General features: G+C 39.4%; 1 protein-coding gene across 3 annotated transcripts in view; it reads left to right on the forward strand.

Annotated features, from left to right (window-relative positions):
* The first annotated feature begins 1,341 nt into the window (after positions 1-1,341).
* LOC102791155 (roundabout homolog 1-like) overlaps positions 1,342-25,900 on the forward strand; it is an 83,275-nt gene continuing 58,716 nt past the window's right edge. For all 3 annotated transcript variants that reach the window (XM_035911464.2, XM_087847165.1, XM_006799491.3), the window contains exons 1-2: positions 1,342-1,908; positions 22,857-23,183. In XM_035911464.2, coding sequence (XP_035767357.2) covers positions 1,851-1,908; positions 22,857-23,183 — 385 coding nt within the window. In that variant the 5' untranslated portion in view covers positions 1,342-1,850. The remainder of the gene's footprint in view (positions 1,909-22,856; positions 23,184-25,900) is intronic.

Consider the following 25,900-nt stretch of genomic DNA (forward strand, 5'->3'; position numbering starts at 1 on the left):
GTAATTACAGGACTAATATTGCCACTACCACTATCAATACCAATACTTTTACCCATCTATAAAAGCAGCATATGTAGGAGAGAGAGCAAAGAGATTAATGGGATGTCTCATCATTAATTTGCAAATTCTGAACACACTTTAATGACTAGTGACTTTGACTTACTTAGTACAGCAAAACACACCATTCAAGTTTTTATATTTTTGACATTGTTCTTTATTTGCGAGCTGAATTATAAAGGTGCATGTCTCTAAATGACTTTGGCTATCAATAAATTAGATATGACAGTCAACACAGAAAGGTAGACAGACAGACAGAGTCAGAATTCAACGTTAACATTAAATATCACTAACGTACTACTAAATTTCTAAAGGAGAAGCGAAATTTCTCAGGAGCAATCCTTCCCATGGACTGTGCTGCGCTCTTGCAGCCAGCAGAGGGAGCCCTGACCCGCTCAGACAACAAATACATTTCTTTGGTTCACTAGGTTAGAGAATTAGACCAACTGCCAAGTTTATAGTTTTCTTTATGGATAGAAAGTATTTATTTAATCGGATTATAACTGAGGATATCCAGTTATTACTTCAACGTGACATTAGGACACAATCCACGAGATATTACATTTCAAATATCATCTAATTTCACAGGAGTATGAGTGGGGGTCAGAGGGTGCGATCTGGATCGATTTTTTCAATTTCCCTGAAAAGCACAGTGACGCTTCAGCCTCACAGATGAAGGCACGCTTTACCAGCTCATTAAGATTGTAGCAGTTCTTTGTGTGTTGCCCGAGCCTGTCCCTTTTGGATATAATAAGAACACAGTGCACGTCTCTCTCCTTGATGGTGGGATAAAAATAGTATAAATCATTCATCAAGGTCAGTTGTTCACTTTCAGCAGTAGTCACACTTTAAAATATCGAGTGTAGTTTAGATGTGGGAAATCTGCATGTGACTAAAAGCACTTCTTAAAATATTGGGTAATGATGGGCACCTGACAAAGGGTTTAGTTGGAGTTTACTATAGTCCTCTGCAGGCTGCCGCCGTTCATTAAACAGGACTGATGTTGCTGGAGTTGCCTGATGTGTTACATGATCTTGTGACACTTTGCTATTTAATTTATTAAACTGGATATTCCGCGTTTCGATGGTTTTATGACATATATTAGACTTCTTCAGCCTCATCTTTTAAAAAGTTGAGCACGATGCAAAGCCTACTGGAGCCTTTTTGCTGTCAGTGTATCCGTATGCGGTTAAATGGTGCCTGATTCGCAGGAATCTCCTCTGCACAACAGAAAAGCCTGTGACTGGGTAGGCAAGCCAGACCAGCTCTGAGCGCAGAGACGCACGGCGCCTCATCCAACCAGCGTCAGTCCCACTAAATCGGGCTAACACTACACATTTTTAAACCATTAAAGTGACTGCAAGTGGACGTTTCGGATCTTTTTTTTCCTTCTTCTTCTCGATCCTTTCTCTTCATTCAGCTGCGGAAATCTTCTTTCGAAGTCGGACAAATCTGATCCCAGATGAATTCCGTGAAGTTAGCGGCATTTGGAAGTGAGGAGCTGGGTAGTGGGAGTGGAGAAAATCCAAGTGGTGTTGAGTGGATTAGGGCTACTTGTCGGATAACCCGTAAGGATGTCTCCGACTGATTCGAACTTTGATTCAAACACAAACTCAGTGTCCGAGGAGCAGTTGTGAACATTACTGTCTGTATTACCGCGGAGCTCAGGAACTCTCCCTCCACCCAGATCCCCCCTCTGTCTTCGGCTCTGCTGTAGAACTTCCTAAATTAGATGAAATAGACAAGAAAACGCATTCTCACTGGATTAACACCGTTTCCAGCTGCTCTTAGAGATGCCTGCTTATCTCACAGGAGTTTACCTTCTGCTGGTATTTCTAAACATTTCTTCAGGTATGAGTTGCTTATTGCCTAAACATTTTTCCCCTCTTAGCCTGTGTTATAGTGATGGAAAGTTTCCAAATAATACCCGACGGGCACGTGCATATGCAAAAATGTAGCGATGGTGAAGCAGAAAGTGAAGGGAAAGAAGATGATGGATTTTCTCAGTTGTATCTGTAACAGCAGCCCGCAGGTATTTGGGTCACCTTTGCTCTCTGCAGACAGCAGTACCGGTGTGTGGCCCCTGACCCATGCTGCGTGCTGACTGGAGTAGCTGGAGGTGACCCTGCTGTCCAGTGAAATACTTTTTATAAACCACTTATTATAATTCATTGGAGCTCACAGCTGAATGCATGGCCTGCTGTTAAGTTTATGTGAGAATTCTCAGTTTTGCAATAGCATGAGATCATTTGCATGACTAAGTGCAGGAGGAGTTAGCTGGACGTGGTAGGTTGTCGCCTTTTTAAATTCATTGTATAGGGGTGTACTTAAGAACAGAGGCTCTGCAAAATATCCTCTCATGTTCAGGCACTGCAAGTTGGGAAATCAGCTACCGGCCATCTTTAAACATCATTCTCACTGGGAGAAATCTGAGACAAAGACTGAAAAAAGAGAAAAGCTTTTGGATTACCAGTATGCACATTGATTATTACCCACAGAGTTTTATTTTTGTCTATTGAATGGCCAAGGTTAACCTTGAGCAGTGAAGTCACGGGTGGAGGTTGGGGGTGCATAACCTGAAAGAAAGGTTTTATTGGAGTGTTTTGTGCAATTTAATGTGATGTGTAATTTGATGGATTGGCTCAGTCTATGTTGAATAACCCACAATGACCATTTGAAAGCACGCGTTTCCAAATGTTTGCAAATGTAGCCTTAATATGTGTGCGTGTGTATTTCTGAATGCACTTTAGACTCAAAACACATGAAATGACATTTGTTTCATTTACTATTTATATATTTATTTATTTATTTATTCATTCATTTAAAGAAACCCTGATGCTTTGTGCTGGCGCCAGACTCGTTCACTCTGTACAGCAGAGGCAGCTGTCAGTAACATTAACAGTGGCCACAAGCTGCAAAAGAACTGCTGTGTTTTCAGCGCTAGAGCTTTCGTAAGTGTCTGACACTGAGTGATGGTTTTATCTGATGCAGAACTTCCTTTCCTTGACAGCACACAAGGTGATTCTTCCAACGGTTACAGCAGCTCAAATAACTTCAGAAAAGACGTGTGGCTTAAACACAACCTTACTTTTGGATCACATTCTTTAAAATAAACATACGAAAAGTTGTATTTACTTCACACTTTCCAAACCGCTGAATATGTCCTAAATGGTCTTCCAGGCCACTTTAATGAAAGCAAAAACAGCGCACAGCAGTAACGTGGCTATAACGCAGCTTTTAACCTGCTCTTTTCTTAAATTTCAGTGGCCAGTCAAAAAAAGGGGGAAACACACTAAAGCTTGCCCATCCTCTTCACCAAGAGCACTAAAATGTGCCTGACACCAATTTTCCAGTACGTTGTCTGTAAATTTGCACACTGACAAATTTGGTAACCGCATAATTCCAAGAGTTTTCAGGGAGATTTGAGAAGTACGGCTCACTCGTCTAGTTTTTAAAAAAAATAATGTCTCTGAACTCAATGCTTTTTTTTTTGTCAGGATATAAGAAGAAAACTGGCAAGAGGAAGTTTCAAGTGAACATAATAACTTCTGTGTGGTTCATGTGAACAGCCCTGCGATGAAATTAACCCCTTAGTAGAAGGCCAAATATTAATAACAGTATTTACTTCATTCTCTTTTGACTAATGCAGTGGGCAGATTTTTTGACAAATGGTCACCAAGTGAGTTGGAAGAGGTTATTAGGTGCAGAGTACATGCAATACCACAGTTTGAACCCATGAGAGCATGCTCTTATGATTGATTATAGAGAGTTTATACCTGAGATAGCTGCCATTTCTCTTGCAAATGGTCCAAATTGCAATCAGAACGATTACATCGTTTTCCCATTTCTAATGTGTTTAATATAAACACACCTAAATATGGCAAACATCCAGCTCTTCAAGCTGGATGTTTGGTGACTTGATCATACACAGAAACCTTCAGCTATCGGTGTCATTTTAAGTAATAAATCAGATAATAAGGATGATGTTCAATAATCGAAATGACGCACATAAAAAGCACGTGCTCTTGTCGAGATGGCCTTTTCCTTTTCTTCCCATGTGCACATCTTAATTATGCGTCCCCAGAGTGTTGTTGTCTCACCATTCTACCTGCTTTGTTTAAAGGTCTGCAAAGACTGCATAAAAAGGTACTTCAGGAAAATATAAGATCGGCCCATTCTGTTGTTCTTCATTAAGATGGCTGTTTTACAGCTGCGCTTTCAAACTAAGTCGAGGATCATTATAAAAACACTGCCAGCTTAACTGTCACTAGGATCATTACTTTAGCCTTTAGCAATAAGTATCCAAATCCTCTGAGGTGACATCTTACCTTTATAAACCTTCTCATCCATGCGCTATCAGTGGATTAGCTCACTGACAGCAAAACCATATTCTCAGTCAGTATGATTGTTAAGTACAAGAGGGACTCAGAGACCAGCAGGACACAGCCCAATTTTATCATCGCTGTGAACGGCAACCCTGCAGAGGGTAGTTTAGCTCAAACATCTGGCCTATCTCCTGGAGCTTGCTGCACGCAGGTTACAGATCACACATACTTATCATTTTGTTTCGTGTCCTGGATGCTATAGGTTGACTTTTGTGGCTGGACAAAACGTCCAGCACCTGTTACTCAGAGCTAGACCTCAAGCAGTAATGGTTTGACTGGGGGAAGCTGACCCTAAGCTAACAAGACTCCCTACAGTCGTTGTGATGGTGACAGTGATGAGATGACTTCCACTACTAATGAGGATTTCTTTGCTATGGATGATAGGGCTGATAGGATGTCTTTGTATGCCAAGAATTCCTTTGTTTGTTGGTTGAAATTGTGTTCCTTAGGAATAATGCAGCTTATACGCTACAGTAGACATGTGTTTGGTTGGAAAGAACCTTCATGAATGTTTATTTTGGTTTGAATACTCCAGTATGTGGAGTCTTCTTCACACTGACTGAGTACACGCTTCTTAAATAACCCTAAGCTGGTTGCAAATTTATGTGTCCCCATGAGTAGCTTTATGTTTTTCTTACTGCTCTTTAAGATACATCAGACTTATACATCTGAACATCAGATTATATGGATGCTTCATTTTAACCATTTGAATGTGATAGACATCCTAAATCCTAGTGGAATTTTTCATTGTCATTCAAAGCATCCAGATCAGAGAGTGTAAAAAAATTAGGTCGTTTCACATGAACGTTGTTTGACACAAGCATTTACTCATGAGAAGCTGGCCCATCAAGAACTGTTGAAACAGAATAACTAAGACTGCATGTTTACTCCCCCCAAACCCCTGCAGATGTTGCTGCAATTGTTTGGTTCAGCCCGAATGTGCATAAATGCATACGCAATGCCGTTAGCGTGAGCTTGTTTTTAATGTGTGTTTTCAGATTGTCTGCTGAAAGCTGTGATTCATAATTGCTTCCCTTGTTTACTCACTTGTTTCTCGCGGTGCTGTGGGGCTGAATGCGGTTGCTTGCCTGGGGAGGAACAAGCTACTGGGAGCTTCGACGAGTGCCTGTGGGCCTGTGGGCAACAGGTCATCACACCTTCGCACAGACACACAAACATACACACAGAGAGGCAAAAGTGCTTGCACATCTCATTTTGAGGGGGATCGATTATTGTCTGCCTCCCCTGCGAAGGTAGCAGGTTGCTTGCCTGGAGGATCTTCACAAATCTCTACTACCGTCTCAGTCTTTTCAAGTCATATTTTAAAAATAGAACACAAACAAAAAAAATAACGTAATAATAAGAGTTTAAACTGTTTACCTCAACAGGATAATATTTATACAGTGTCACAACTTAATAAAGCGTAACAGCAACTCATGCATGTGTGAAACAAATTATGTTGTTATAATTAAAACGTTATTAAAAGCATAAAGCTCAGCATAAAATTCAACTCTATGTCTCAGTGTAATTGTTACCTCACTGTGTATTCAATCAGGGTGATATAATATATAGAAAATCAATGAAGTTTTGTTCATTTGGCGTGAATCCAGATCAAGACACCCTCCCCCCCCCCCTCAATATTTGGTGAGCTTTGCAGGCTTTGTTCAGCAGCAATATTTTCTTTGAGAAGAAAAAAATAGTTTGGTATGATCTCTCCAAATTTGCAGACTATTTACATGCACAAAAACTGTATTGTACACTAAATGGAAAGACCTAAAAAGCAAATATGGGCAACCTTTATTTTTATTTTTTAAAATTTGGCTGTTATGCTTGTCAATCTGTGGTGTTGTTCTCCATTCCTCAAACCCTGTCAAGAAAACCTTAAATAGTAAAGCAATAGCTTTGCTCATCTGGAGAGAAAAAAATGTCTAAGCTTCAGAAATGGCTGTGGGTTTGTGGTTTTCTCTGGGTTGTTTGTACTCCTCTGGCCATAGTTTCCTGTTCTGAGGTTATTGTCCAGCTATGTCTGTGTGTTGAAGCACTTAGGATAATTACTTCTCTAAATAAATCAGCTCTCCATTGTCCTGAGGTTTTATAAATATTGTGATATTCTGCACCCAAAGTGTGTGGTTAATCTGCATAATCTGTTGTGTCATTCTCTGACAGTCAAGATGGGTTATGGCATGCTGTGCTGATATTTTCAGGGAAATCTCTGAAATTTATCATTGGGACCCATTTCCCATTGGTGCTAGCAGTGATTGGAGTGCTATAATGGTGGCAATACTTTAAAATGTAATTATCTATCCTTCCAGGGTTTGGATTTGAAAGGGTCAGAGTAACATGACCTCAGAGATACTTCTTGAAGTGACCTCTCTGAGTTATCTCCTTTCCATCCAGGCATACAGTAATCAATAGAGTCAATATTCTGTTTGATAGGTTTTTAGAAGTCGTTCCATCGTAAAGCTCAGACATACGTGGAAAACCACATGTATTCTCTTACATATCTATTAGGCTACCTCTGACTGTTAAACCTATACAGTAACACAGGCTACCAAAGAAAATGGCTGAGGATTGCGATAGACCCCATCAGTAATGCACATTACCCATTTCCTCAATCCTTCTCATCTTTCACCTTTATTTGTCTCCTGTCTCTCCCCGTCATTACTGACAAGCTTCAAAGCTCTCTATGTGAAGACTCCAGGATAAAGAACTGTTTCCCACCAGAGCATCTCCCACCGAAGAGCCCGAAACGTGCATAAATTTCTTTTAATTAGGGCACCTATTATTAGTTAGCACTTGAAACACTGTGCTTTGGATCAGTGTTTCCTTTAGGATTTTGTCAGCATTGGGGTGGGAAAGGGTTTTGTTGTTCCTGGGTAGTGCATGGGTAGTCTGTTGGGAAAAGTGTTGGGAAAGCGATGCTTGACTGTAAAACATTCTAAGGAAATATTAACTGGCATCTATTTGTTAATACATAATTCAAATTTAACATGCAACTTACAGGATATACATTAGCCTAAGTGGCATTTTATTTTTGCAGTCTGAGTTAGTACACTTCATTTTTGTGGACGTTTGTGGAAGAAGAGTGTTTGATGAGCAGTAGATAAATCTTGCTGAGAAACCGAGGATATTGCGCTTTCATATGAAAGTGACTTTTTAGTGTGATCTACTTTAGGAATCCCGCCTCAAAAAAAGAAAATGTCACAATATATTGTGAATTAATCACGTTGTTTTGCACGTTGAGGTATAATAACAAAAAGACTGAAGGAGTTTTATATTTGAATATATTCCAAACATGTTTTAGAAGAAAAGTAAAGAGGAGCTTTTCATCACACTGGATATTTTCAGACACCAGGATAGGGACAGATGGTGTGGTGTCAGCTTCTCAAGTATATGGAACTGAGCCACTGGGTGCTAATAATATATTAGAATTTTATGTCATTCAAATTCAGACGCCGAGATGAAACGCAACAGTCTCGAACAGACGAACAGAATCTCAAAGCCAAACACTGTACCCAATATTCCCGTCATTAGACAGAGGTTGACGCAGGTGAAAGCATCTCAAGCGTTTTGATATTAACTCTCATTAGCTTGTGAAGACAGTGGAAAATATGTGCCCTATGTGTTAGTCACCATATGCGTGGACATGTGGACTCTTTGTGTAAAGGTTCAAAGTATTCTAAACTTTAAAACCTATAACTTTGGTAAAGTTAGGAAATATAAATATATATTCATGTAAAATGTTAACGTCAGTCATGTTTGGTGTTTTTTGTTTTTTTAATAGAGGGATATGAGCATCTGACAGCTAATTTAGCATGCTGTAAAAGCATCAAACATACATGTTACAAATGTATGATGCCCATTGTATTCAGTTTATCTTTCACTGCTATCGCTGAATAATAACCATTTTAGTTGAATAACCATTTTCTTCGTCACTTTTCTATCATTTTTCAGCCACTCCACAAGAAAAATAATTCTTTTTATTGTTTGCCTGCTCTCATCAAGAATTTTCCATCTTTGAATTCAGCTCTGGACTTTGTGTAAATAAGGCTGAAACTAATATTGTAATAAAGCCAGGCTTAGCCTGCTTACTAGATTCAATTTTCTCTCTAGCAGTGCTGGGCTTCACTGTGCCTGAAGGCCATTTTTTGATAGTCTGTGAAACTGAGGCTTGCTGAGTGATACGATACGCCACCGGCCAGTGTCTCATCCCATTAGAAAATGGCTCAGGTTAATGAGAGAGAACGAAAGGAGCAAATGTTGACAGGGATGGCATCGGCAGGCTTTGGTCACGGCGTTGTGAAATACGTTAATTAACCCGTGTTCAGAATCTGTATGAAAACAGAGATAAAAAGAAAGTTCAGTTGCTCATTCATCTCACAGAGGTTGTGTTCACATTGACTTTGATTTTCCAATGCAACGAGAGCTAAAAGAGCAGATTTACACCATATTTAATTCCAATCCACAAAAAGAAAATACCTGCGGTGTTTTGCTGACTTCAAACAGCTACTTTGTCATGAACTTGATCAAATGAGAACTGTAGCCAGATTTGGTTTTATTTTCCACAAATCAACTGCGTTTACATTGTGTCAATACAATCTTTTGTAAGCAGCTCATTACATCATTATTTCTGAAACTGAAAACAATGTGTTAACTCTTAACACAAGTTTGTACAACACACAAAGAAGCATTTTTACCTCAGTAACACCTTTTTTTAATAACCGCGAAAGCATAAAGAGGTTATTGGATCATTACCCGTCAAAGAATCCAAAAGCAAACTCAAAAGCTGGGCTTATGCGTCAACAATCAACCTAAGAGCCTGTGCCAACACGTGCGATCTACAGCACCATTGCACATGGAGCCAAATAAAAAGCTGTTCACACAGATAAATTCTCAAATTGCTGCCACATGAGTAATCACCCTGAAAAAAATCTATTGGCCTCTCCTATGGTAAGCTTTTATCTTTTACAGAAGTAAAAAAAAACAACAACGAAACAAAAACCTGAACTTATTAGCGCTTTAGTCTTTCAAATAGCAGATATAGAGTGAAAAGAATAATATCTGTGGAGTGGAAGTGACTGACAGGATTGTTAAAAATAAAGAAATAATGGTCAGGATATTATAGACTTCCAGAAGCCAGCTCTTATTCTCTCACTGCTGTGCTTTCTTGCCACTTGTATGTTACTGCATTACTGCTTCATGCTTTATGTGTGACACTGGGAAGTCAAACTCCCATAATCAGTTTGAATAAATTGCATTACCACCATTTGTTATTATATGATTTATTTTAAGCAGTTTTACAAATGTGGGAAATACTACATTTTTTAAAGAAAGATAACCCCCCCCCCCCCGATTCAATTGGATTAAAACTGCATTTTGCATCGCAAGTCCACTAAGGCCTAATATTTCAAATGAGGAATGTGTTTTTATGGTGGTAATATAGCACCAGCAGCAGCAGCAGAAGCGGCAGCTGTGTTTTGATAAGACTTACATGTGGTTCCTCGGCATGAACGCTGCCAATGTGTGAAACACCAGTTGGTGTTTTTAAAATGTTCAGACCTAAGATTTGAAACTGTTTTGAGAAAAGACAAAATTACATTTAAATGTCATATACACTGCTGTATAAGCATTTCCAGGTGAACCTGCTGATTTGTGGTTAAAAAGTAACATGCCACGCTTCATTTATTCAGTACTTGTTAAAACCAGCTTTCAGAGAGTTTCCTCATTACAAGGAACCAAAGGACGTCTAAAAAAACAGATTCCCTGAAGGTCTGATGAGTTAAGCAATCAGAAGATATTTATTTCCCTTTTCTTTGTTCCACAAGGAGCACGAATAAGTCCAACAGGTGTCAGCCAGCTAAGATAACAGGTTGTTAGTATCATAAGAAAGTGCAATGTGCTTTGCAAACTGAGAGCGCAACCCATTTTAATGTCTTAATGTGCAGGAAATGAGCCCATTTTAAGAAATGTGCTCATTTAGTTTCTTTCCAGTGATTAAGATTAAGAAGACTATTAACAATCTTAATGTGTTAATTGGTAAACGTCAGAGATGCTTGTGGATGGATTTCCTTCTCTTTAGTCAAAGATTCCCCTTTCAGTATTTAAGTTATACTAATAATCTGCCTGTAGCAGACACAGGTGAGAACAGAATTGATCGTAACATAATTCTTGGCAAGAATAAAAACATAAATATTGACTAAAATGTAGAATATGTGTCAATGTAATCTATCTGCAATGCTAACAGCAGCACTAAAAAAGAGAAATCCAAAAAATACAGAACAATATAGCATGAAGGAAATTTCTGTATTATTTTTTATGGCTATTTTTCAATGGATTTTTTAACTTCACACCAAATGTTACTATTTAAAATGTACAGAAATGCCCCAAACACCTGAAAAAAAAAATCAATGAAGTATATACTGTATATCAGGTATATGTCTACATTTGGGTCTTATTGCACAGCAGGTGAAATTTATTGAGCTATAAAACTAATAACTGTCTTAATAAGATCTTGTGTTTGCTGTAACTATCTGTACAATCCATGACTTAGGCATCGTGTTCTGCGTCTTCATTATAGAGACCGAATTTGAGACTTTAAGAAAGAAGGGTTTGGAGGAAATTGCAAGCTTATTTGGGGGTTTAATTGTATGTGTGTCCATTAATATTATGACATGGCATAAATAGCGTGTGTACAGTATGTGTTTGTGCATGAAATGGGATTTTGCCAATGAGAAAGACTTCTATTATAGTGCTTCAGTTTTGTAGTTGAATTTAGTGCTTTGGGCAAAGTCTGGCTCCCCTCACAGTGTGACAGTTAGTTCACATCTGGGCTGTCACTACCAGGGGCACAATTAGGACCAAAAATAAATGTAGGTCATGCACATGTGACATGCAATAGCGCAGCATGAGCCTAATGGGACTTTAAAGTATTGATTTATTTAGTTTAGGAGAAAATGTTTTATGTAAATAAAACATTTATTTTTTAAGTTTCAAGTCTCTAAGGGCACAGGGAAGAAAAAAACATAGACTACAGGTGGTCTGATGTACTCAGTTTAACTGATTATACTAAGACTGTAGACTACACTGTAGCTTCAGCTAGTGAAATGATAAGACACACATTAAAACTTTAAATAATGCCTTTCATTAAAAAATCTAAATGTGTAATAATTCATTACAGATATACAAATGTGTGTGTGTGTGTGTGTGTGTGTGTGTGTTTTTCCTGTAATCATAACAAATGACCTTTTTGCCAATTCACTGTCTCTCTATTCATGGGAGGTTTTGCTCTCGGGCTCTGCTTGAGTGATAATCAATGGCCTGTACAGCCACTTTACTTTCCAGTGAACATTTAATGGAGTGAGAATAAGCCTCTCAGATGGGCTACTGGCCTTTCCAGGCAGTAGTGTACCGGAGATAAACGACTGAAATCATCTCACCTTAGCTTATGGTGCAGGAATAAACAATATGGTCAGCACATAAAAAGCCAAACATGTAGAATCTATTGACAATATTTCACAAAGCAGACTTTACTTTTAAACAGCATTAGCATAAGCTGAACGGCAATGAATGAATGGACTAATACAAAGGGGGAAAAAGTTATCTGATTCTTTCTCTCTGCAGGGACATAAGACACATGCAATATGTTTGCCCCCTTATGTGAGTTATAGACAGGTTGATGGATTCATCCTGCAGTTAATGTGTCCTGGTGACCTACTTGGCTCAGATGATTATCATGTACCAGCAATGTTCTGGTTCGAGTATGCCCAGGGGACTTTATTGTGTGTTACCTTCTCAGTGAGCATTTAACAGATGGCAACCCAAAGTGTTTTTTTTTCCTCTCTCTTTTATTTACCAGCCATAAGAGCCTGTCTGGGTTTTGTTTTCACTATGCGAGTCTGTATGTGTATAAGTGTGACAAAATGTGGTACTGCCCACTCTACTATAGTAGAAACTAGTACAACAGAGGCTTAAAGCACTTTTGCAGCTGTTTGGAGAGGATGTCTGTCAGTCTATGAATAGATGCTTTAAGTTTGGTAGATGCAGTCCAGAAACAGCACAGAAGCTTTAAAATTTAGAAGATGGGTATGGTTTAACCAAACAGCTCAAAAATTAAGCCTATAAACACACAAGTGTCAAAAACTGCAGCTTCTCAAATGTCCATGTCCAAGCTGCTGCTAACAGATTTTATTTTAAGATCACATTTATAGCAGAAACAGACACATTTACAGCTGGTACAGCCTGTCTTTGATCTAATATTCCCCTTTATAGTAGCAGTTCATAATAGCTGAAGGGATGTGCCTGAAAGAATCAAGCTAGCTAGTGTCTGCTCATTAATTGGTACTCCACCTTCTTGTCCAAACCTGGTCATTTCTGGCTCAAAGAAAAACAGAACACCTTTTGCGTGCAGTGAGAAAATATTTCCCCCTTTCTGATTTCTTAGCTTTTTTTTTTTTTTTCAAAAAACCTAAAATCAATTGTAATTCACCACATTTTTTAAAGGCTCAGTGTTACTAGCCACACCCAGGCCTGATTACTTCCAGACCTCTTGAATCACTCAAATACAACCTGTCTGACAAAGTGAAGTAGGCTGAAAGATCTCAAAAAGCAACATTTCGTGCCACGATCTAAAGAAACAGCTGAGAAAAAAAGTCATTGACAAGGATCAGTCAGGAAAGGATTAAAAGTCTGGACTTGAATCCAACTGAGGTGCTTTCTTGTGACCTTAAACATGCCATTTATGTTCAAACCCTCCAAAGTGGCTGAATTCTGCAAAGAAAAGTGGGCCAAAATTCTCTGCAACGATTCGAAAGACTCAATGCCAGTTATTGCAAAAGCTTGATTACAGTTCTTGTTGCCAAGTGTGGCACAACTAGTGATTAGGTTTAATTGTATCTTCAATTACTTTTTCACACAGAGCCAGGTAGGTTTGGATAGATTTTTTTCCCTTATAGGCACCAGCATACCTGCCGCATTGCTCGCTTTGTGCCCCGCCATTAACATCATCATACATCCATTTATGCCCAACGTTATGGTGCAGGTAGTTGCTGCAGTATTTTCCTGAATGATAGGTGTTGCAACTCACATTAAACCCAACATTAGTGCTGATATAGGAGGAAAAGTCAAAAGCAAAGGGATTGCAGAGTTTTCTTTTCAAACTGTTGCAACATCTCCCTCTGTGTAACCGGTGAATCGGTGAGCTTCTGTACTGATGTGTCATTAAAACGGCAGTAAAAAGCAAGATGATTGTACACTTGTGTCTTCAACCCAGCTGTGGTGGCAGCAGCACAACAAGGCCGGGTTACAAAAATCGAGAGGGGCACGACCTGCAGAGATAGCGACATGATGTCAGTGTGAATAAATAACTCAAAATGAGTTGCCGTACTCCCACCTTTATCTGACATATTTGATCTTACCAAACAAAAGGAGGTGCAACAGATTATTTACAGATTTATATGATTAACAAAAGAAATGACAGTTGCTTACATCACCCCTTTTCTCTTTTGTGACTTGTCTCGAGAATTTTCTTGTACCTGCTTTGGTCTTTTCACTGCTTATACAATCATTCATACCGAGACTGCTGGTTGAGCTCTAGATATCTTTAGCATTAAGCTCTTTACCTTTGTCAGCTTATTTAAACCACACATGTGAAGCTTGGGGAAAGTGCTTGAAGTTTTTCATTAACAATGTTCTTATAAATATTTTTCATGGAGGTTCCCCTATGGTTGACTTTGGCGAAGCACTTTCATAATGTCATTGAATGCAAATGATTAATTGGACAGGCAAGGAATGGTGGTTGGTTGGAATTTGGTATTCATTTAATTGTGAATGTAATCATTAAATATTAATCTCAGAATAATTTTAAAAATAAATGAAAAATGAAAATGCCTTTAGTCCAGATTTTCATTAAACCTAATTTTAGGCCTGTGGTAAGCCTATTTCCACTCTGCTCATATCTTGCCCCGAACATCTGGGTGCTGCAGTTGGGAGGTGTTATCTTGTCCATGACCTTGACTGTCCTCCCTGGAGACTGCCTCACTGCGCATTGTGTTGCAGGAAGAGAAGAAAGAAACCCTAATTTACAGCATTGCAACCAAAGTTGATCATAACTTCCCAGTAATTAGAACCATATGTACAAATGCAATTCAAAATCAAATGTTTCAGCAAAATATGAGACAAAGTGCGGTTGTAGACACCTTGTCCTGGCCGCACACAGGCATAAAAACACACTCACATTCCTTTTCCTGCATTCTTGTGTGAATGACAGTGTTGAACTGCTCCACTTAATTGTAGTTTATACAGCCTGAGAAGGAATGTCTGGCATTCATTGCGTCTTTCTGTTTTACTTAACAAATGAGTATGTGCAAATCTTTATAATATGTCTCTACCACAGATGCGTAGCCTGATTGCTTGACAGTTTGGGAAGTGCATTTCCTACCAAGAGTGAGCTGAGAATATGGTTGCAGCTCTCACATCTTTAATATGAAGCCACTAGCACGACATGGTTAGCTTACCTCAGCATAAAGACTGGAAACAGGAAACTGTAAAAAAAAAAAAATGTAAAAACTGTAAAAATGAGTTGTGGTTTGATGGGGGCAGTGTTGGGGAGTAACGGAATACATGTACCGCCGTTACGTATTTAAAATACAAAATATGAGTAACTGTATTCCGTTACAGTTACCGTTTAAAAAGGTGGTATTTAGAATACAGTTACTTTGTTGAAATAAATGGATTACACAGCGGTACTTCCCTGTTTCATATTATCGCAGGTCAGGACTGTTTGGGTTTTGTTTGACAGCTACGTTCTGTTGTTCCAGGCGGCAGCTTTATGGTTGCCATGGTTACAGGGTGACGCTCTCTCTCTGCGTGTTTCCTGGGTGAGAGAGCGCCTGCTGTTGTTGTGCTAAGCTAAAAGGCAGAATGCTACAGGTATAGCTCTAAAGAATGTAGCATCATAGGCAGTGTAGTCCGTGCTGCAGGGAGAATGGACTGCTGTACACGTTATGTGTCTGTGAGCGAGGGAGGGAGAAAAAGGAAAAGTACGAGCTGTCATCGAGCAAAAACGGGAGCTGGAAGCATGTAAATATAATAATAACCACTGCAGCCAAGAAGAGTGCCTGACGAGCCCAGTTGTAAGTAAGCTATTAAGACTCGACTGTACACCGTGTTCGTGTTTTCCTCCAAAAACAATAAGTTCTGTTGGAGCAGCCTTTCAACGCCTCTCTCTGTCTCTGCTAGCAAAGTTGACCCAGACAACAAAGTAAAGCTAGTTTTCAGCTACGAGCCCGACACAGAACCCACCGTATTAGCCAGAGGTCCCTTTACTACGGTTCGGAGCCGCGGACCTTCAGTAACAGTAATAAATCACAGCAAAAGTACATTCATGTAGTTGTAAACAGCATGATAATATATTAAGTAATCCAAAGTATTCAGAATACGTTACTCTCATTGAGTAACGTAACGGAATACGTTACAGAATACATTTTGGGGCATGTATTCTGTATTCTGTAATGGAATACATTTTAAAAGTAACCTTCCCAACACTGGATGGGGGGTTACATGCTAGAGTATATCTTGGCAGGTAGAAGCTCAGATCACTTTACCTCCAGGCTGTAGCTTTTTAATGAACAGACATAAGAGGTGGATCTTCTCTTCTGACGTTTGTCAAGAAAACACACTTGTATATTTCCCCGAAAAACATGTCGTTATTGTAGAAAAATAAAACCTAATCTGTTTATGAGACTTTTCACTCTATGATGTACTTCTGTGGCCTTATTAAAGCCAGTATTCTTGTGAGAACTCGGAGCCATTAAACAATAGCACATCAACCTTCCTAAAAGCCTTAGCACAAGGCCTCATCTTTGATCGGTAGTTTAATCGTATTTCCCTTTCTTTCAAGTTTTATAAATGACAAGTTAAATAATATGAATATTCCTCATTTGACATTCACACTGATCAATTGTTAAAGTAACGGGGGCAGATGCGACATTTACGAGCTCCCCTTTTGTGATAATTATGATTCGAGATTGGAGAAAATTAATAGTAAGTGACCGTGTGGGCTGCTTTTAAAATCACTATTACACCGTGCAGGATTTTACCTTTTGTGTCCATGTAACCTTTAGTACTACACAGTTATGTGAAACAAGCCTCTGGTCTCTCTTGCAGTCCCTTTTGATATAAAGCTGAATCCACATTAGTGAGATCATGGCCTTAGAGAAGTGGATTTGTTAGGTGTTATGCTGACATTTTAGTATAATAAGATGTGGTTAAAAGACCCACGGTGGTGCAGCGATGCAGAGCAAACACTTGCATACTATCATCTTGTCACACTAATACCTTGGTGCTCTTAGTTAAGTCTGTGAAGCACTCATTTCTTATCCAGGCAGAAGTCATTTCATACTGAAGCCACTATTTTTTTTTTAAACTGAGGTGTATGTAGATGTCTGCCCAAAGGTGGAAGTAACAACTTTCATGTGGCACTTACTGGCTCCTCAATTTAAAAATATTACCTTTTCTCCTTTGGCTTCTACCTAAAACTCAAAACACCTTCAGGCATTTTACCAAGTTCAGTTAGTTTTATTGTGCTCCAGCAGTGCTTGTTGATACTATGGTGGTCATTTGGTTGTCATGGCGGTCTCTCAGATGCTCTTTTAGCCTTTAAATCTGTCTCGTTTCAATCCCTTTCCTTAAACTCTGCCCTGAGAAGCTGTCTGTTCAAACATGCGCTGTCATTTGATGCACAAGTACCGAATTTAGAAGCTTCTGGAAATCTCTGCCTCTCCATTAAATGTGTGGACTTTGATCCGCGATCTAGCCCAAGGCTGACGAAAAAAGAAAGCTAAATGACTTTTTCCACACTGAAACAAAGGGACTGCCTTAACAAGATGTAGCTGTTCCACTTATTGCACACTCTTAAGCCTCACAAAAAAATATCTGCCTGCCTTTATTAGCTGTCTCTGAGTCCTGCTTTTCCAAAATGGCCTTGCCGTTCAAGCACAGGTAATCCCATTGTACTGGAGGTAGAGATTTACCACCACAAGAGACTCTGGTAGTCTTGGCGTCAGCGTTACTCTTGCTGCTGCTGGCAGCTGTATGATCGTGTCATACAGCTGCCAGCAACAAGGTAGGAGGAAGCCGCTAAGTCTCCAGCATCCTACACTTGCTTTTCTAGTACTTGCTTGTTTGGACAAACCACAAAGAGACAATTATGCACATTGTCTAAGAAGCGCATCTTAAGACTGAAGAACAAGATTTTGAGACTGAATGTGAACCAGAGGTGAAAACTGTAACCCAAGACTACAAGTGAGGGTCCAGAAATGTGTGTTAGCATGTGTGCTCATTTGGTTCTGCTATTTGATATCTTTCTTTGACTTGTTTCCAAACTGTCATACACCCCTTTCATGCGCCATACATCCATACATTATTCTACAGTAGATGACACTGGGGTGGGCTACCTAAGACCACCAACATTGTGCTAAATTACATTCCCATTGTGTTATTACAATCTCGGTGCTTATGATTTGTTATTTTAAAGGCCCCTCTTCCCCTATTATTACATCCTTTTTCCTCCTTGCATTCTTTTCTCCCTTACATATTCAGAATTTGAATGGCATACAAAATACCAGCCTTGTTATCCAAATATAGTTTGACTTTCTACTGCATTTAATTCTCCAGAGAGATGCACTATTCACCTCTTTTCTTCACTGTCTGAAACAAAACTACACAGACATCCGTACAAGACAACAGCGCTGCCTCAGGAACGACTAACTAAAAAAAAAGAAGGGAAAAAAAAAGATTTTTAGGTTCATAGGTGCTACAAATGACCTTTGTTGTGTGCGTGTGCACTCCATTGTGCACCTTTGTGCATGTTTTTGCATACTGATTGTCTGCTGGCTGCTGGCCCTTTGCAGATAAAGCCTGGTCTTTTTGGGGGCCACTTGTGGCAGGCTGATATTGCCTTTCAGTAATGCCAAGGAGCTCAGGGACTTCTGTGGACCCCTAGGCATCAGCCCAACACAATTAAGAACAAGGAAAACAGCATGTGTGTTGTGAGCAGGGACCGAAGGCCACACTGGCTGCCTTGTTTGTATTGTTCTGATACTGGTTTAAATGTCTAGACAGTGTGTAAAATTGCACTCAGATTAAATATTTACAGTTTTTGCACACAGCAGTATTGGTGGGATTGCCTTTTCTGTTTTTAAATATTTGGTTTGAAAAGCTGCAGAATGTGTTTTGCTTTTCTTTGTAGTGGTTAAGATTGCTAAACATCTTTTCTCTCTATGATTCAGAGCTTTTTAAGCATCTGCTTCATTCAAGCAGCATTGTTTTCAGCTTCAATTGTGGGATCAGAATGATGCATTAGAGATGCTGCTCTGTGCTGCTACCTTCACAGGCTGTGCTACTGGAGAGTTACTTACCCAATTTACTCCCCCCCCCTCCTCGGAGCTCTAGCAATTTCAGTGCACATCTTAAGTGCAAATGTTAATGGTGTCCAGAGGATGAATCCTCAGAAGCTTACTGATTCACCTACATTTAATCAAGTACATCAGATCCATTTCTTACTTCCATCAACCACTGCTTTAAATTATTATATTAAATTATTATATTGTATTATTGTTGGTCCTCTACCTTACAATATAAAGCTCCTCGAGGGGACTCTTGCGATTTGGCGCAGTATGTAAAAATGCATAAATAAACCTTAAGATGTTAACATGTACATGCTCATCTAAGATGCTCAGAATGGTAAGGTGTAAGTGCTACAGCTTACCATTCTCAATGTTAAGGCGTAGCATTTACATTTTACTAGTGGGTAAGGTGTAAATATGACAGATTATTAGGACCACGTTAAAAAAAACCAAAGCAATATTACTGCGAATTTCGACTTTAATCTGGAAATTCTGACTTTATTCTCAAAAAGGTTTTTGTTTTCTTAATGTTGCCCTAATATTCCTTCATATATAAGATGGAGGGTTTGCGATTGAATGGGGTCAAGCTGGCAATTAAATGCAGTTTATTTGGGATAGTACAAGTGAAAAATGGCCATCTTCACACACACACAAAAGTTACATGAAACAGAAATTCACATTAACAACAAATGTTTTACCACCGATAAACAATGCAATATTAACATTGTGATGGCCAACATATAAACGTAGCATCATATATATCATTACCAAGCAACTGCTCAAAACACCACAAGTGTTGGAGACTAACTAGCATTGCTTCAACATTGTAACCATCATTTTGTAGGCAGAAATCCCAGCTGCAAAAGAAAAAAAAGGATAGTTAAATGGGTTTTCTAACTTGTACAGTGGTTCCAAATGGTCCCTTGGTGGGGAAAAAATTTCCAGTTGATTCTAATTTGATCACTATTGATTGCATGTGACTGTACTGTGAACCTTGTGAAAGCCCTCTGATCATTTAGACTCAGTCAGTCTACAGTCAGTGTTTCAAGGCTTCCAGTTTGTGCTACAGTCGTACTAGGGAAAACAGTAGTCGAAGACCACAGCACATTAGTGAGTTACTGCAATTGTATGCAGTGAACCTGCAGTCTCCTTGTCTCTGAAATAGTTATTTGACTAGGTCACTTGCAATTAGTGCCATCTTCAAAGTGACTTTGGTGCTGCAGGATGGCAATTTAACTGCAAAATGACAGTTGGTAACCAGAATACAACCAGTTGGCAACAGGTTGAGCCCCATACTGCAAAGAGACATGTCACAGACAAGTTTTACTCATAAGTTCAGACTGACTCAAGTTGATTGCAACATCTTGTCTGCATCTGTGTGCATTTAAAAATTAGACGGCTGTTATTTGTAAACCTTTGACAATCTGATCGCAGTTAGTCTGAGTCCAAAAACAACTTTCTGGAGATGAGTTGCCTCCCACCAGATGACCTGTGGAGTCACCTTGCAATTGAAAGTGATTTGACCACTGTAGCTACTTATAATTTGTCACTGAGTGCAATCACTGAAAAACCACCAATATTTCCTAGTTGCAAAGAGGGTTGCTGTACTATTGTCGTTCTAGCGTGACTTAGCTATTGGCTGTCTGTTATATCTTTTCCAAGAGATAACTGGACTTTAGCCCTGTGTTGCGTGCACTGATCTCTTTAGGACAACAGGAGCTTTTTAAAAAGATACTGAAAGCGATACATCATTTTCAGACACCGAAGCAATCTCTCCATGTGATTGCCAGCTTGCAGTAAAAGCCCACTCAGATGGCCAAAATCATGCTCCATGCTTAAAAATTCAGCGCATTCATTTTCAGGCATCTGTTTAAACAGATTTGTATCATTGCTACATGCCTTCAGGCTACTTTTCCGCCATGCCAAGGTGTTCTTGTTAAATAAGAAACTGCTGTGGAGCTCCTGCTTGATTCTGAGGATAATTTTTTCCTTTACATGTGTAATTATCTGTTTTATGTAGAAATCAACTTTTACCAATTTTTGCATTCATTAACACGTAGCCTATTAGTTAGATCAATCATTTGACAGAAAAAAATGACCAGTAGACAGAGGAAATAATTTGGTGAAAGGTAATAAAAAAATGTAAAATTCATGGAGTGGGAGGACTTATCTCAGCTGTCTTCATCCATTTAGTCAATCGGCTACTGTCCATGAATTATGGAGTATTGTGGATGCAAAAGATACAAATTCCAGCATATCTTTCAGTTTTAATGATAAGCCTGCACAATCCTCACCTTTTTGTTCTTATCAGTTTGTGTACTGTGTGGTTGGGGGTTCTATTCTATGTACTATTTTCTTTTCTTCCTGAGAAAATTCAGTTTTATACAAACACCAGAACTGCACCACACTACCCAGTAGATCACATTCTCACCCATTTCACAAGGTGTTATCTATCTGAGTAAACACTTGTCTGTGTGGGATTTATTGGTTGCAGCGGGAGTGTAGGAGCTCATCACTCTCTGGCACAGTGTGATTATCAGCTTTACAGGGCCATTGGTACGTTAATGCAAGACCGACTGAAGGCTGTATAAAGTACTGTTAGAAACAGCAGGAAAGAACAGAAGTGTTTCCACAGTCATAGAACGGGTAAACAGCAGTTGCAAAATGGCCATTTACGTCCTCCCTCTTCTATTGCGCGATGCTACCGCCTTTGCACACACCTAGTTGTGCATTTTGTGTTAGGGTTACAGGTAATCTAAACTAATTCTGGAAAACAATAACACCTGTGGCAGTCTTGCAGAATCCACCCAAGACTCAGAAAATACAGGAGGGACGGAGGACAGAAAATGAGTAATGGTCTGTTTGCAGAGCTGTTGGTAGTGTGCTAGTGTGTGTGCTTCAGTGTGATGGGGGTTGGAAAGAGATGAATAGAATGTAAGATGTACAGAGGCATTGGAGTTGTGTACCTGGCTCTCTCATTAGGGAGGTTTTCTTTGTCCTCTGCTTCACTGGGATTCATTCTTGCATGGTTTCTTTTAAAGACCAGTATGACTGACATCTCCACAGTATTTCATGGATTAGAGGTGATTTTGTGGGCGTTTTGTGTAGGTGTGGCTGCAGATTTCTCATTTCATCTTGGTTTGCTTAACAATTTCTGAGGCGATGGCGAAATTGGCTTCAGCTGTAAACACGTATCATAAATAAATGTGTGTAAAAATATATATTCAACTGAATAGGTTGGGGAGAAAGTGATGGTTTATCCTGAGGACAGGCATTCAGAACAGGCAGCTGCAAAAAATACCACAGAAGCTCCATAGAGGTTACACGAAAATATTTTGGAAACTATAAATTCCCTGGGTCATTTATAAAGTATACTTATTGGAGATCTTTCTGCCACTCGTTTCAGTTTTAACTGAAGTGCAGTCTTACTACAGTTAAATAGGCTAAATATTTAAACTAGCACAATAAACGCAAAAAATCTACATCCCAGTGTTCAGTGGGACCACAGATAATGCCGTAATCCTATTATAGTTCAGCTTAAAAGATTTTCTTAAAAGCTGTGAATACTTACGTCTTATAAATACACATTTGAAGGCTAGACATGCTTTCAAAGATATTACTTCCTGAGGATTTTGCGTGTCATCATCTTTTTCTTTTCTTTTTAATTTACGCTGCCTCGTGGGGTTCCAAACTACTAAACAAGAACAAAACATATTATGGGGAGGGATGTGTAGTATGAGAGGGGATGTGTTTGTGTGGTAATTACACTGTCAGACTGGATTATTGCTTAATGAAGGCACTTACACATCAATAATAATGTGCCATGTCTAATTCCTTTAGAACTGCTGCTGTTTTGATTACCACCACTCTTTATTGAGTGGAAGGATTATCTGTTATATTTCACTGTGGCTCGTTGTTGGGGTGTTTTTGTGTTCGGCTAACATGTATCTACATGTAGTTTAATTTCTAATAAATGCTATGCCTGAAATCTTGTGCCATTCTTCCTCTCTAGGGTCTCGTCTTCGCCAGGAAGACTTCCCTCCCCGCATTGTGGAACACCCTTCTGACCTCATTGTGTCCAAAGGGGAGCCAGCCACTCTCAATTGTAAGGCAGAGGGTCGTCCGCCGCCTACGGTGGAATGGTACAAAGATGGGGAGCGTGTTGAGACGGATCGGGAAAATCCCCGTTCCCACCGTATGCTGCTTCCCAGCGGGTCCCTCTTCTTCCTGCGTATCGTCCATGGACGACGGAGCAAGCCAGACGATGGCAGCTACGTGTGTGTGGCCCGAAACTATCTGGGCCAGGCGATCAGTCACAATGCTTCTCTGGAAGTAGCCAGTAAGTTCCTTTTAATTTGTGTGTGGGTTTTTTTTGTTGAGTTTTTTTTTTGTTGGTGTCTTCATGTTGGCAGTGCCATTAAAGAAAAAAGATGCAAACACCAGGAGGGTTTTATCTATCAGACACTGCATCTTACAAACAGGATCAGTGGAAGCAGTCAAACAACACCAAAGTGTGTCTCATATCTGTAAGTGTTTGATCAAGAATTTAAAAGTTCCATCTAATACCCAGGTCCATTACCCACACGACCAGATTTTAATCACCAAAGCTTTTATAAACATTTTAATTAAATTTTCCAAAAACACAGATAGCAGCAAATTTAATATCTACTTTAAAAGAAAGCAAGTAGCTTCTTCTCATTTGCTCACTGTTTCCTGCATATAACCTTACAATAATCTACATGATTAAAGTTATTCAATTATTTGTACTAAAATGAGTGTTTATTTAAGTTTTTGGCACCTTCCAACTTAACCACTTTCATGTATCTGATTATACATGAAAAGCATCATGCAGTTCCAATCTTCTTTTTATTTTGTAACTTTCATTCCTAACTAGCTTGTTGTTGAGAGACCATAAAGGAAATTCAGACAGGTGTCAGCTGTGTGTTCCCAACAGGTGACAACCTCAACTTGCTGAATCATGGCTCTGAAAACAGCCAGCATGGGGAATTGCCAGTTAAACAGTCCCTTTACTGCACTATGTCACAGGCAGGAATCCATCTGCTTGCATGCAACCAATCATACGCGTGTGTTTATGTGTTATCTTGACTGTTGGAATGGACCATCTGAAGTAGAAGAGGCCAAAGAGCAAAAGGTCAGGACTTGCGAGCGTCAGAACAGGGTGTGCACATACACTGACAGTCTTTTAGGCATTTTTTTGTAAGAAATGCCAGGATTAGTGTGAATGAAACAGGAGTAAATAATGGCCTGAAAGTGCTGGTGACAAGGGTTAATAACCACGACCGTGCCCTCACACACTTCAGAGCTCCCCATCTTTTACTGTCAATCCCCAGTTCTGCTCAGCTGCGTCAGCTTTGCAGTGCGCTACCCAGACTCAATCTCATGGGCAGACATCAAGGTTTTCGAATAATAATACCCCTCCAGTATCTGGTTCACCTTTTGAATTATAATGAAAGAGTTGGTCAAATGCTATCATGGTAGTGCTAGATCAGCGCTCCTACCTTGAGAAGCTCAGCCCTCCAGGGAGAGAGTTTATTACTTGTAGTTCACTAAATTTACTGCCAGGTTTTAAGGTTGAGGGGGAACACAGAGAGGACTTGTTGAAGCTGCCTGGATGAATTATGTCTCCCGGCTTTATCCTTCAGAGGTCACACGGATTCATGGGTCACCCTGGGGCTACATGGTAAAACAAAATGCCCTCTGGCAAATGCTGCTGAGTTAAGGTGTTTAGAAGAGAGAGGTGAGGAGCTGGGGAGTGTTAAAAAGGGGACTGACTTTACTCTGTCAAAAGTGTATGAAGTAATTTGTTCAGCCTCTTTAGGGTAATAGTAATGGTGTAGGATTGCTTTGTTTGAAGGAGATGCTTTCAAAAAGGTGGCAGTGGATGTGTTACAGTTTCTCTTTAAAATCCAGCTGTTTCTAAAACGTTGCGGTGCTCTGCGAGATGCAAAAATGAAATACAGTGATTGAAAAATCTTTTTAATGCTGTATTTACTTAAAATACTATATGCACAGTTTCAACATCAAATGTTTGAATTTGAAGCCAGCAACACCGTGTAAGTGCTCAGCAACTACGACGGTCACTTCTCGTAGTTTGTAAGAAAAATGTTTTCTCAGTCTTGCTTGATAAAGGCTTTTATCTGCTCGGTCACTGAGGGCATCCTTTATCATTTTTCTTTGTTTATCAGGGGGCTAAATGTTTTCTGTGGGTGGTAGGTCAGGTGACAGGCACTTTTACTGCCTGGATGCTGTAATATGTGCAGGAAGTGGTTTAACATTGTATAGTTTAAATAAACAAGGTCTTTCATTAAAAAAAAAAAAGACAATGGGGTTCATTCACTAGCATGTGCAGAAATGTCCTTACCCTGCTAACAGAGCAAGTGCACGCACAAAATTATAGTTAGATACAGTAAACGTTCACACCACTGTGCATTGTGTTTGCTATCTGCAGTCTGTGTAGTGAGACACAAACTGTGCTGGTTAAAAAGAGCTGGAAGCTGGAAGAATGAAGCAGGTGGTGAAGGGCATCAGTACAGCATGGATTCATGCATACAACACAATATGCGAATGAGATTGCAGCATATTTATTTAAGCATTTACAGGTAGCCATATATATGTCCCACACCTGGGAGGACTTGCAATCACATGATGGCATGCACTTTGCATCAAAAATTAACTCAGGTCAAATGAGGTTTTTCTTTATGAACACATGACAATAGTCATTTGCTGTAACATATAATATAACATTCTTTTTTACTAATGTCCCCCAAAATCATTAAAGAGGTCATAGTCAATTAATATGGCTGTCATTATTATGCTGCCACTTTATATAATATATGTTTTTTGAATATGTTTTTGTACTGTGATTGGAGATTGCTGGAGTACACTGACAAGAATCCCACAGAGAGATTTAGCTTTTTTCATCTCTTAGCGACAAAGAAAATGTGAGCGCTACAGTGGGAAATAATAACTTACTAAAACCTCAACTCAATTCCAAGTGAATTTACTGTATTAAAACCATTGCTGCTGCTGTTACAA

The sequence above is a fragment of the Neolamprologus brichardi genome, chromosome 10 (assembly GCF_056152115.1).
Source record: "Neolamprologus brichardi isolate AB-2024 chromosome 10, ASM5615211v1, whole genome shotgun sequence".
NCBI lineage: Eukaryota > Metazoa > Chordata > Actinopteri > Cichliformes > Cichlidae > Neolamprologus > Neolamprologus brichardi.